This window comes from Podarcis bocagei (assembly GCF_964188305.1).
Source record: "Podarcis bocagei genome assembly, chromosome: Z".
NCBI lineage: Eukaryota > Metazoa > Chordata > Lepidosauria > Squamata > Lacertidae > Podarcis > Podarcis bocagei.
This window is the reverse complement of record NC_138140.1, coordinates 3726204-3740062: the sequence shown is the minus strand read 5'-3', so window position 1 is coordinate 3740062 and position 13859 is coordinate 3726204. Positions and strand designations below refer to the sequence as shown.

The 13859-nt window shown below is 47.3% G+C and overlaps 1 protein-coding gene across 1 annotated transcript in view; it reads right to left on the bottom strand.

Annotated features, from left to right (window-relative positions):
- URM1 (ubiquitin related modifier 1) overlaps positions 1 to 8658 on the bottom strand; it is a 46646-nt gene extending 37988 nt beyond the window's left edge. Inside the window, exons 1-2 of the mRNA XM_081179873.1 lie at positions 8554 to 8658; positions 1028 to 1098 (exon numbers count right to left, since the gene is read on the bottom strand). Coding sequence (XP_081035999.1) covers positions 1028 to 1098; positions 8554 to 8588 — 106 coding nt within the window. The 5' untranslated portion in view covers positions 8589 to 8658. The remainder of the gene's footprint in view (positions 1 to 1027; positions 1099 to 8553) is intronic.
- Positions 8659 to 13859: the final 5201 nt, after the last annotated feature.

Genomic DNA, 13859 nt, shown 5'->3' with positions numbered 1-13859 from the left:
GCCCCTACAGATGAGCAGTAGAACTAGCTGGGTGAGTCAGAACAAACACTGCCTGTTTCTAAGAGCAGCCAACTAAATATCTCTGAGAGACTCACAACCCAGGCAAGATGTGCCCATGGCACTTCCTGCCTTCTGTCCCCAACAGCTGGTGTTTCAGAGGAATACTGTCTCTGTATTGGGAAGCCCTATTATAATAGCCAATAGTCATTGATAGAGCTAACCTCCAGGAAGCTGTCTAATCCCAGGGGTTGGTGTGAGAAGTCACCCTTTGTTCTTTGCAGTAGCCTTCATTTTGCAGACCAAAAGCACTTCACTATATCCTTGCCCAGAAACATGCATGAATGTCCAGAGGCCACTTGGATCAATGAAGCAGCAGCTGAGCACCTGATTTCCCTGAAGAAGGTCCTTGGCTCCTCCAGTTAAAGCAGGGGTGTTGAACCTGCAGGCCAAACTTGGCCTGCCAAACCTCCCTTTTTGGGCCATGAGGCTGTTTTGGGTAAACCATGCCCACCACCCTACACTTGACATAAAAAAGGTCTGATGTGGGGCAAATAATGGCTTAAAGGGAGCTCCCGATTCTTCCTTTACATGCTCCCATCATCCATCATCCCTTCTTGCTCCATGAGGGAAAAGCTGTTTCCGAGGCATGGATACTCCTTTTCCCTCCCAGTGCTGCTACTTGAACCTCTGGTTTTTGGAGATTCAAATAACAGAATGGAACTGTTTCAAACAAACCATGCTGTGCTTTGAAGTTCCACCAATCAGGGCTTCAAAATGCATCACCCCCTGACATCACAGCAATGTTGAGTTGCAGGCAACTGGAGAGGGCTTTCTCTGCCCAAAATCAAGGAGACATCAAGTCTAGGAAGTGGACAAATAGTCTGATCTACCATAAGGCAGTTTCCCATGTGCCACTGGACCTCGAGTATAAAAGCTTCACAAATAGAACAGGTTTTCATTTTCATCTCGGTCCATCAATAAGAACCAAGTCTGGGCCAGAAGAAGACAGAACAGTCAAAATACTCACAAGGTTTTTTCTGGCTGGGCAGAGTCACCTGATGTTTTCTTATCCCATCAAACAAGAGCTCTGCTCCACCTCTGAAAATTTAAGACAAGAAACACATAATCAGCAACATTCTGAAAGACAAAAATCATAGAGGCACCAGCCTTTTATGGTGCATGCATAATTAAAAACAAACTAAGGTGTTTCCCCTCTACATACCCCTCACTTCATGTGCAAATGCAATAAATTAACTCATTGACTTAGCATACAGGGTTGATCCAAGACAATTTGATGCCTGAGGAAAAGGACAAGATACAACCTACACCCTCTCTTTTCACACAGAGAAGCCTACTCAATTGGCGACTGAATCTTATTCCTCAATGGTTGTCCTCCTTCCTTCTTAACAGAGGGGAGAAGGGGCAGCCTAGGGGACACATGGCAGGGTGTGTGATAAACTGAGCTCTGTCTTCTTAAGGGGGTTCAGAAAGATCAACTGCAGGAGGCTGCCACCTCTGTTCTGTAGCCGCTGCCCCATTTGCCATCCAGGTTGGCTGCCTCACTTTGCCTACCAGTAGAGTTGGCTCTGCAACTTATCTAATAGCCCCATTGAAAACCAATCCACATCAGTATTAAAAGAAAAATACATATATAAGGGGAAGAGGATGTATTAGGGAAAGAGGCACAGGAGAGAGAACTACAATGTAAATAAAGCATCTTCTAGCATTTCTGAAGGATGAGAAGAAACATATAAAGTTTCAATTGAGGGATCTGTTCAGTACAGGCCTGAACCATCATCCATTCTATATACACCCACTCAAGGAAAAACCTCACTGGGTTCCAGAAAAGCACATATAACTGTTTTCCCCAACCTGGCACCTTCAGGTGTTGCTCAACTACAACTTTCATCATACTTGACCTTGGCCATGCTGGCTAGAACTGATGATGAGTCACAGTCCAACAACATCTGGAGGACACCAGGTTCGGAAAGGCTGGTGCACATGAATACTACCTAAGACACACAGCTGAGATTGATGGAGAGCAGGCAACATCTAACCATGGAGCCATGAGGAAAAGAGCCATCATCAAAATCTACTCCAGCAGTTAATTGGTACTGGCTTCTTGGCATCCACATGCTTCATGACTGCCATGTTAACCGAGAGATATGGAAAAGGAATTATCAAAATACTTGCGGTGAAATATTAGCATTAGACCCAGTCCCTTTAAATCTAGTTACGTGGAGGGAGATTTTTGGCTGTACTATGGAACAGCACAACAGTGCCTTTGTAATGCTCACTGCAATGCTATTACTTATACAAAGCCACATTCCCCAAGGATTGCTCTGTTAGTGCTATCTAGGCTCAACAAAAAAGAAAAACGGTTAACTGAAAACTGAAGTAGCAGTTATTAATGTTAGACAAATCTGGAGATTCATGAGAGAGAACAATCCCTACCAATGATAGGAAAGAGGCATCTTTCTGCTCGCTGTGAAAACAAGCTCACACTTTGTGTTAATCGCAGATACTGGGATGGGAGATAAGGTCCTTCTGTAGCATACTAGCTGGGGGGAGAACTCAGCTGCAATGTGAACACATAGAGCACTCTTTTAGGCACTTCCAAGAAAAGTGTGGGGGGGACCAAATAAACACTGCTTTTCTGGAAATCAGTTCTACAGCGGCTAGCATGGGCGGAGTAGTTATCTCAAAATGATGTACTAGATGGTGCGAGCATGGAGGAAGGACATTATTTATTTAAGTCGAAGAAACTCTTCAAGGTTTGGAGAAAGGTATCTACTAGAACTGATGGGGAGTTTATTTAGAATGTTTATATACCATATTTCAACTAAATGTTCTCCATACGTTTACATAGTAAAATGGGGCACATCTTAAAATCTCTTCAGAAGTAGCTTCCACCAGCCCAATGTTCTCCAGACTGTAAGTGGCTCCAGGAAGCACAATGGAAGTTCTGAACCAAAGCCTATGTTGGTGAAGGCTGAATTTAAGTTTAATAGTGTACTCCTCTAGGATGTAAATCAGGGATGTGGACCCTAAGGTCCTCCAGATGCTACTGGACACATCATCCCTGACCCCTGACCATGCTGGATGTGGCTGATAGGAGCTGGGAGTCCAGCAACAACTGGGAGGGACACAGCTTTCTCCATTGCAGTCCACAAACATTTATGCCATAATAAATTTGTCAGCCTTCAATGTGCTACAAACCCTTTTGCTCTTTTTGTTATGAAAAACAAGGCAGCCCCTCTGGAAATTAACTACATTATCTAAGGCACTCCATCTACATTATCATAGTAGGTTTGGTTCTGATAAGTGTGAATTCATATCCTAGCTCACTGAGAATGCAATTTCCCCAGGTTTTTCCCCATCAAGACCCACCATTCTAGTTACTGCACTACCACTAGACAGAGACAGTTATAGCCAGCTGCAGGAGAGAGGGGACATCATCAGATACTGAGGGAAACATTTCCAAAGTCACAGGTGGGCTTGTTTGTTTAAAGAAGGATCATTTGTTTCCTTTCTATACCTATACCTGTGATATTTCAAAAACTCAACATATTCACTGTAGCACAAACTTTTATGGACTAGAGATACTGGCATTTCTCTTTTTCATAGCTGTGTTGCTTCCCTTTTGTTTGATTCCAATGTTGCATGCTTGATTCCCTTCCTTTCTTGATTACATATACAGTGGTGCCCCGCAAGACGAATGCCTCGCAAGACGGAAAACTCGTTTTCCGTTTTGGAGGTGCTTCGCAAAATGAATCTCCTATGGGCTTGCTTCGCAAGACGAAAATGTCTTGCGAGTTCCTGCGGGTTTTTTCCCTCCCCCCCCTTCTAAGCCGCTAATCTGCTAAGCCGCTAAAAGCCACTAATAGCGCTAATCCGTCAATAGGCTTGCTTCGCAAGACGAAAAAACCACTAGACGAAGAGACTCACAGAACGAATTCTTTTCGTCGTGCGAGGCACCACTGTATAGTCAAAAGTTGCAATCCAGTCTATTCCCATTCTGGAAGGAGTCCTGTACTTCACATGTATGCTTTGCTACTGTTGTTGTTTAGTCGTGTCCGACTCTTCATGACCCCATGGACCAGAGCACGCCAGGCTAAGTGATGTTCAAACCCCCCTCTTTAACAAGACTGCCTTTTTGTAAACTTTTGCAGAAGATGTCCTCAGTCTTGTGATCTCCAAATGCTTTGGGACTACAACTCATCAGCCCTGACCAACATGGCCAATGGTCAGGAATACTGGGAGTTGGATTACAACATTTGTAGCACCAGGGTGAGGAAGACTGCTTGACAGACTCATTCATCACTTTCCTCTGAGACCTATTTTCATGGACCTTATAATAAACACTTAACTACAGAATGACTTCAGACTATTCAATGCAGAAAGCAGCATTTGAAAACTAAACATCAAGCACCTTGATGTCTGATGCCTAGCTGGGTTTTTATCTCCCTTTCAACATTACCGAGAAAGGAAATACATTCAAGACTGAGCCACCCACATGGCACTAATGACATAATATTGTTTCATACCACTTTGTGCATTCATTAATTCATTTATTTTCATTGCCGCCCATCGTCTGAGGATCACAGGGTTGTTTGCAATGTAATTATTTTGTGGTCCTTAAAATGTCTAGCTCTTTATTCAACAAATAGAATCATAGACATAGAATTGGAAGGGACCCTGAGGATCATCTAGTTCAACCCCCTGCAAGGCAGGAATATGCAGCCGTCCCATATGCGGATCAAACCTGATGAACCATTAAAATCAGGAGAGGCTAACATGTGACCCTCTTGATGAGTATTTCCCAAACTTGGGTCTCCAGCTGCTTTGGGATCACAATTCTCATCATCTCTGACCACTGGTCTTGCTGGCAAGGGAGACCCAAGTTTGGGAAACACTGCTCTAGATTTTGCTTTCCTACACCTCTCATCATTCCAGGCCACTGTCTGTGCTGGCAGCAGCTGACGGGAGACTGAAGTCCAGAAAAACCTGGGGGGGGGGCTATAGTAACCTGATTTAAAGGATAGTGGCAGACTATGTTCCTTCTGGTGCTAAATTTCTACATTTCTAAAACAAAAGGTGTTGGAACTCATACCTTCCAATGCAAGCTAGCGCTCTGAAAAGGGCTTCTCAAGACCCAGCAGTCAACTGATTGGTGGTGCCTGCAACCTCCTGTTTACCTTATCTGCCCCACACCTAACATCAAGTACCGTATTTTTCGCTCTATTGGACGCACCGGACCACAGGACGCACCTAGTTTTTAGAGGGGGAAATCAAGGAAAAAAATATTATCCCTCCCCCCAGCCCCAAAGAGCAACGGACAGGCTGCGCGCAGCCTGTCTGCTTCTCCCAGAGCTTCTTGGGGCTGCGGGGGAAGCCCGGGTTCCCCCACCAGCCCCAAAGAGCAAAGAAGCCAAGACAGCTCAGGGGATCCATAGCCGCGCAACCTCTCCAGCCAGGAGCTAAACCTCTCCAGCGCGGCTAAAGAAGAAGACAAGGCAGTCCAGGGCAGGCACTCACTGCCCTGGCTTCCTCTTTAGCCTTGCACAGCATCTTTAGTCTTGCACAACGGGATGGATTGCGCCCGCTGTCCACCGGGGCTGGACTAGATGACTCCTGGGGTTCCCTTCCAACCTTGCAATTCTATGACCTCGGAAGGTGTTTGGGGTCTCCACCACTGGAGGCTTTTAAGCAGCGGTTGGGGGACCATCTCTCTGGCGTTCTTTAGCTGTGATTCCTACATTGTGAGGGGGCTGGGCTAGATGACCCTCAGGTGGCCCTCCCAACTCTATACAGTCCTACAGTTCTGCAGCAGGAGATCCACAGCCACTTAGAATCATAGAATTGGAATAGACCACAAGGGCCATAGAGTCCAACCCCCTGCCAAGCAGGAAACACCATCAGAGCACTTCACACAATGCCCACACCATCAGAGCACTTCACACAATGCCCACTCCCAATTTTCATCTGAGAGACATGTGGCTTCAGTGTCTAGGTAGGTACCCCCCTACTTGCCACACTTCCCCCACCTCACTTAAGCTGAGGGAATTCCTGCCCAGAGAAGCTCCCAGGTGAGGCAAGTGTTAAGATCTACCTCTGGTAGATCTCTTGCGGCTGGAGAGGCGCGCAAGTCTAAAGGGGAAGCCAGGCAGCAAACGGGATGGATCGCGCTTGCTGCCTGGCTTCCCCTTTAGACTTGCGAAGTCCCCCACCCCACCCCCACCCCCGGAGAGGCGCGCAAGTCTAAAGGGGAAGCCAGGCAGCGAACGGGATGGATCGCGCTTGCTGCCTGGCTTCCCCTTTAGACTTGCGAAGTCCCCCACCCCACCCCCACCCCCGGAGAGGCGCGCAAGTCTAAAGGGGAAGCCAGGCAGCGAGCGCGATCCATCCCGTTCGCTGCCTGGCTTCCCCTTTAGACTTGCGAAGCCTCCCACCCCCCCCACCCCCGGAGAGGCGCGCAAGTCTAAAGGGGAAGCCAGGCAGCGAGCGCGATCCATCCCGTTCGCTGCCTGGCTTCCCCTTTAGCCTTGCGAAGCCTCCCACCCCCCCCCCACCCCCGGAGAGGTGCGCAAGTCTAAAGGGGAAGCCAGGCAGCGAACGGGATGGATCGCGCTTGCTGCCTGGCTTCCCCTTTAGACTTGCGAAGTCCCCCACCCCCCCCACCCCCGGAGAGGCGCGCAAGTCTAAAGGGGAAGCCAGGCAGCAAGCGCGATCCATCCCGTTCGCTGCCTGGCTTCCCCTTTAGACTTGCGAAGCCTCCCACCCCCCCCCACCCCCGGAGAGGCGCGCAAGTCTAAAGGGGAAGCCAGGCAGCAAGCGCGATCCATCCCGTTCGCTGCCTGGCTTCCCCTTTAGACTTGCGAAGCCCCCCACCCCCCCCCACCCCCGGAGAGGCGCGCAAGTCTAAAGGGGAAGCCAGGCAGCGAACGGGATGGATCGCGCTCGCTGCCCTGGCTTCCCCTTTAGACTTGCGAAGCCTCCCCCCGGCTGGAGAGGTTGTGCAAGGCTTTTCTAGAGGAGGGAGAAGGGACTGACTGGCGGCGTCAGTCCCTTCTCCCTCTTGGGGAAAAGCCCGCAAGAGCCGCGCGAAGCTTGTGTGGGGCTCTTGAGGGCTTTTCCTGCCTGCCTCCTCCCTGCATTCGCTCCATAGGACGCACAGACTTTTCCCCTTAGTTTTTAAGACGGGAAAAGTGCGTCCTATGGTGCGAAAAATACGGTATGTGAGAGGTGAGAATGACTTGGCTGATATGACCTTGCCATTTGGCTGCCCTATTTGGACCAATGGGCTGCAAGGTCCCCAACCATATTCTATCCTGAAACACTAAAGGCACGTATGTAGTAACTGGTCCTGCCTATGCCTATTGAGAAAATGGCCATTATGCACATGCTCAAATTCATCTTTTATTGTTACTTCACACATACCAGTGTTGACTTTAAAAGAAAATGGATTCTTTGTGGGGAGGGGGAGTTTAAGGACCAACTCTTTGAAGGTACAGAGAACAGTTAAATGACATAATACTGGTATATGATGCCCTGTAGTTTCCTTTCTCTTCATCAAGTTCCTTTAATCTCACACAAATTTTGTTATTTATAAACCTTTCTTTAGTATAACCAAATTCTTACCCACTTCACTTCACTCCTAGAATAGGAAGCCTCATTTGTGGGCCAAAACTGGATAGGGCTATATTCATGCAAGCTTTCCTTCTCTCATGAAACCTGTGAATCTGCCACCTTGGCAAAGTCATAAGCACCAATGACAGTCAGTCTCATTTGCAGTTCTCTGCCTCCCAACCCTTTTAAGGTCCACAAGTAACTTTAAGTTGATGGGAGGAAATCTACCTTGCCTGATGGGAGGAAATCTACCTTGCCTGTTACGTCTCTCGGCACCCCATTCTTAGTCCCCATCACCACCAGTTTGCCTCAGTATGAACTCCCCCCCCCCCTCCACAAACCACTGGGAATCATTAAGTATACACACACACAACCACCCTCTTTTAATCTATGGTGCTTTTAAACAAATAATGAGAAGATATTGTATGTATTTATGAGGGAGGAAAGTGTATGCCTCTCCACTTTCTCCGCACCGTGCATAACTTTGCGCCCCTCCCCTGTGTTCCCCCTTAGCTTCCTTTTTCCTAAGATAAAAGCCCTGATTTGTCACCTCCCCTTGTAGAGAGGAGTCATTGTGTGATCCCTGTGTTTAGATGCGATTACTGCTTTGCTGTGGGAGGCGGGGACAAGAGACTGTCCCGAGCCCCTGCTGCTGGGGAGTGCGGGGCGTGGGGGGCGGGGCGAGGTAGGGAAAGAAAGATTCCTATGGGGAGAATCTTCGCCTGTGAGGGCGAAGAAAGGAAGCTTTATAAACCAAATGGGAAACAATGGCGCCCCCGTTTCCCTCCACCCGCCCAAAAAGAACACTCTCAACCCAAACCCAGACCCTCCACCCCCAGACCAAGCACCCCCTTCACCGGCTGAGCTCCCCACGCGGGATCTCGGCGAGGAAACCCTCCGCCGCCCCGATGGCGCCTCCCTTACCCGAACTCCAGCTGAAGAGACAAGGGCGCCGCCATCTTTTGTGAGGGAACGGCGTTGCCAGCAGCGGAAGTGCGAAGCCGCGTCTGCTTCCGTGGGCGGCGGAGGTTGCCGAGCAACGGCGCGCCGGAAGAGGCCTGGCCCCGCCCGCCCGTTTTGAAAAGGCTCGGAGCAGCCGCCTTCTGCCCTGGTTGGAAGCGCGGGGATGTCCCGGCCACATCAGTGTTGCCTGCTCTGGCTGGTAGCCAGGGTGTCCGAAAAAGTTGCCAGCCGTAACTGAGAAGTATCAGACTTGCTGATCAGTTTTATGTCCCGCAGTTTCTATACCCTGGAAATCATAGCTGCAAACACAGGTTGTTATCTTGGACCATAATAATAATAATAATAATAGTAATAATAATAATAATAATAATAATAATAATAATAATAATAATAATAATAATAATAATAATAATAATAATATTTATTCCCCAGCCACTCTGGGCAGCTTTCAACAAAATATTAAAATACAGTAAAGCATCAAACATTAAAAGCTTCCCTAAACAGGGCTGCCTTCAGATGGCTTCTAAAAGTCTGGTAGTTCTCATTCTTCCCACAACCAGCTTGTTATTGTGTAGTTGTGTCCGGCTCTTCGTGACCCCCTGGACCAGAGCACGCCAGGCCCTCCTGTCTTCCACTGCCTCCCGCAGTTTGGTCAAACTCATGCTGGTAGCTTCGAGAACACTGTCCAACCATCTCGTCCTCTGTCGTCCCCTTCCCCTTGTGCCCTCCATCTTTCCCAACATCAGGGTCTTTTCCAGGGAGTCTTCAAAGTATCAGCTTCAGGATCTGTCCTTCCAGTGAGCACTCAGGGCTGATTTCCTTCAGAATGGAGAGGTCTGATCTTCTTGCAGTCCACAAGACTCTCAAGAGTCTCCTCCAGAACCATAATTCAACCCCCTGGCCTGCACCTACTCAGCTGCCTGTTACATATTAAAGCAGTGGTTCTGGGACGTTTTTCTATGGGCCACACTTTCGGGCTATAATTTTCTTGTGCCACACCAATTTTTTTATTGATAAGAAATACATTGGAAAACAAACAGAAACAAAAACTAGCAGGGCTTGATTTGTAACATGGAGCACAACTGCTTTATAATATGATAATGGGGACATCCAGAAATTAAAAAAGGCAGCTACATAAGAACATGAATCATTCCCAAAATGTAATTATAAATGAACCTCCTGTGTGTACCTTATGTATGTCTACAAACTCAATGAGAGGTATGGGCTTGCTTTTGTTGGGCAATACCATTTATATTAGGTCTAATTTGAGAAAAACTCATCACCACAAGCCTTTCTCTTTTCCGATCTTTCTTATTTACTTTACTATACTACACTACACTGTAATGTTTAAATGTTTTTTTGATTGTTCTTGAATCTTCCCGCCACACTTGCCATCCTCTCCTGGTGTGGCACCACTGTATTAAAAGCATTCAAAAAAATATAGGTTGGGGAATTGGAATTTGTGACCTTACAGATGTTGCTGAATGGCAGCTCCCAAATTCCTAGGTGTTCATTGGCTATGCTGGTTGAGGCTGACTGAGTTGGGAGTGCAAGAAATATGGAAGGCATCTTTTGGGGGTTTGAGATGGAGATTTTCTCTCCCACTTTGCAGGTGTTGAATGAGCTCAGAGAATAACCCTGTGTTTCTATTGTATCTATTTGAGCATTGCATAGTAGTACTAGTATATTTGGTTCGGGCAAGGACCAGTAAGAAGGTAGGAAGGAAACAGAATACATAAAGCACAATATAATGCAATATTATGCATACATAAAACACAATATAATGTACAATTAAAACAATATTAAATATAAAATTAAAAACTATGTAGAATATAAAACAGTGAGAAATATAAAATTATATACTAAAATGATGAAAAGCGCCATAAAGTGCTGATAATTTTAAAATTAAGATCCTGTGCCAACAAGCTATTGCTGCCGCACAAAAATGAGCTGCCTTGGCAGTAATCTCAGGAAACTGGTCAGCCAAGAGGTAATCAGTATAAAACACTTCAAATCTTCCTGGTATACTTTGTAAAATTGGATAAATTGACAGTGGATATCACAGAAAAAAGAACAGTACAAAAAAAAGGCCTCACCATTTCTACATTCCCTGCTTCACAAGGGTATATATATAAGTGTTCACTGTAGTGTACACTGTTCAATGTACCATAGTACATTGTTGTTTCTACCCTTCAGTACTGCAGATGGAAGCATTTAAATAAAAGAACACATTCTACTCATGTAAAAACACGCTGATTCCTGGAACAGGCCAGATTTAGAAGGCGATTGGGCCGGATCCGGCCCCCAGGCCTTAGTTTGCCTACCCATAATCTGGACCCCCTCCATGCAGACTGAAGGTGCAAATAGGTGAATAGACCATATTTCTCAAAGCTATGACAGTCTCTGCCATGTCTCAGTCCTCCAAAGGAACAAGACCCTGCATGAATGCCTGGAGCCTCCATGGACTCTTGCTACCGCTTGGCAGAGAGAGGGGGACACTGAGCCTTTGTAACAATATCCAATCTGACATGAAATGTTCTCCGACAGTAGCACTCCGTTTCAGAAAGTAGTGCCACAAAGGCCACTGACAAACACAGGAATGCAACATAGAATGGCAAAGCCATCAGTACTGCTTGGCATGGAAGAATGCTGGTCAGGAATATTGTACAGTGGTACCTCGGGTTAAGAACTTAATTTGTTCTGGAGGTCTGTTCTTAACCTGAAACTGTTCTTAACCTGAAGCACCACTTTAGCCTCCCACTGCTGCCGCCAGAGCACGATTTCTGTTCTCATCCTGAAGCAAAGTTCTTAACCTGAGGGAATATTTCTGGGTTAGCGAAGTCTGTAAACTGAAGTGTCTGTAACTCAAGGTACCAATGTATATGAATTCCTGTATTGCAGGCGGTTGGCCCTTCCAACTATACAATTCTTTGACTATGACTCTATGACCCTATTTTTGTTGGTAGAAACTCACAGGGCACCTGTTCTTTGCAACCCCACCTAGTGCCCCACTGCTAGGGCCTGACCCTGCACTGTGATGCGTTTGGGCTCCCTTTTAACCCAACACCATTCTTTCCAGCAGACGACCTGCAACAAATATAACAGTGGCGTATATTTCATTTTTAATTAAGAGAGGGAGGACAGTGACATTTCATGCAGCGTGACTTAGCAGGCCACGCTGATGGACCACGTTTTTCCGCCTGCGAAAGGAGCCGGTTATTTCTCAATGAAGCATTACGAGGAACCCTCAAAGAGCCTGCGGCAGGTCGAACTTCGAAGCCTTTGAATAGCAGACGAGAGCGCTTGGAGCCGCTGTTGCAGGCCATGACAATGAAGGGTTCCTGGCTCCGGGGCTTTTGTTTGGTTTCTCCCAGTCTCGGTGTTGAACTCCCTTCTGCATCAGAGAAAAGGGGTCTGGGGGTAGGGGGAGGGGAGGGAGAAATGATATGGCGGGGAGGGGGAGGGGAGGGGGAAGGAAGGTCAGGGGGAGTTAAAACCTTTTTCTGTCTCATTCATGTGGTAATTGGGTGTCAAGCAGAGATCAGTAAGGTGGAGGCCGGCCTCTGAGCTTGGGTTAAACTGCTGCTCAAAGAAAGCAGGGCAGTCCCAGCCGACTGAGGCCTCACAGGAAACAGCCAGCCTCTCCTGCGAGGACGAGGCCCAGGGGGAGCCGCTTGGGGAGTGGATGCTGCGCTTTCCCCCACCCCACCCCCCCAATTCACAGGCTCCTTGAAAGCAGCTAAACAAAGCTTGGAGGGTGTTCAAACAATGCGAGAAACCCCACCTCCGCCCTTCAATAGGGGGCTCTAAACAGGCATTTAACCTTCAGAATGGCTGAAAGTGATACTCAAAAGCAGCTTGCCATCCCTCCCCTCCCCTTTTATAGATGATCCAGAGGCCACTTGGAGGTTCCCCTCCGCCAGGAAGCAGGCCGCTTGCTGCCCTCGCCTTGGCCCTGCATCCCTTGGTTATCTTGCTAATAATGTGGTTTCTTCAACAAGGCCAGCCAGAGTGCATGAGGTTTTTAATCTAAGGGTTGTGTGGTTCGAGCCCCACCTTGGGCGAAAGATGCTTGCATTGCAGGGGGTTGGGCTACATGACCCTCGTGGTCCCTTCCAACTCTACATTTCTATGATTCTATAAATGCAAACTTTGCCAAGGGAGGGTGGTAGTTTTCCTGGGTAACTCTATCCCTATTTTGCCTTCCTTTATTGCCTTTGTTTGGTGGAGATGCAGAGTTGTCTCTTAGCAAATGGGTGTCAACGAATTTAACCACTCCCTAATGCTTTAGAAGTTGCATGTTAACTCTGGTGCACAAGTCTGTAAATTTGTGTGCATGAACACAGAAGACCAATATACTTTGGCTTTTCATGCCCTCTGCAGGAGTTTACATTAAAAAAAAAAGTTGAAGAAAATACGGTAGCCCCATCATGGATGAGACCAACAGCAGGTCCAGTGGTCAAGGTGGTGGTTTCTGCATGTGCTGTTGTGCAAAAGCAAGGAGTAGATGGGGCTCATCAACCACGGAAGGTAGCCCATCTAGAAGAAGGAAAATTCTGATCTAAAACTTCTGCTTCCTTGTGGGACATCTTTGGGAGAAGAAAAGGCTAACACTACAAGTCTGGAGTGGAGAGTCCCTAAGGCAGTTAGATGAAGCCTTGTACACCTCCTTCTGGCAACTTCTGCAGCCAAGCTGTTGCCAAACATCTTGTTCTGCTTTCCTTTGGACCACATCAGTGAGGCTGAGAGGGGTCTTGCCATCTGGGAAGCCCAGGACCTCCAGACACGCTGCCCAGGCTTGCGCCCCAAGGAGGTCACTTCTGTGTTGCTAACACAGCAGCTTGGCTTCACCCCTGGAAGCACACTCCATTGTCTCTCAAGACAGGTGGATGCCAACCTAGGACTCTCTCTCCCCCATCTCTCATCTATGTGCCTAAAATTTAGATACACACAAATAATATTGTTGGGGTTTTAACCTATGTTGATGGGTTGGTTATTAATTATTAATTACATATTTACATGGGTAAAATCTTATTTTCTGGTGAAAGAAGCAGACTTTATTTTGTTTTAGGAAGACAGGAACCTGGGAGACTGACTTACACTGAGTCAGACCATTGGCTCTTCTTGCTTGGTTTTGTCTTTACTAGTCTTTGCCAAGGCAAAGCTTTGGACAATGGCTCCCATCGGCTGCAGTGAGCCCCAGCCCCAGATTTAGCGTGATGCAGGCAGTTCCCTCACACAGGGCACAAGATTGAGAAAATCCATAA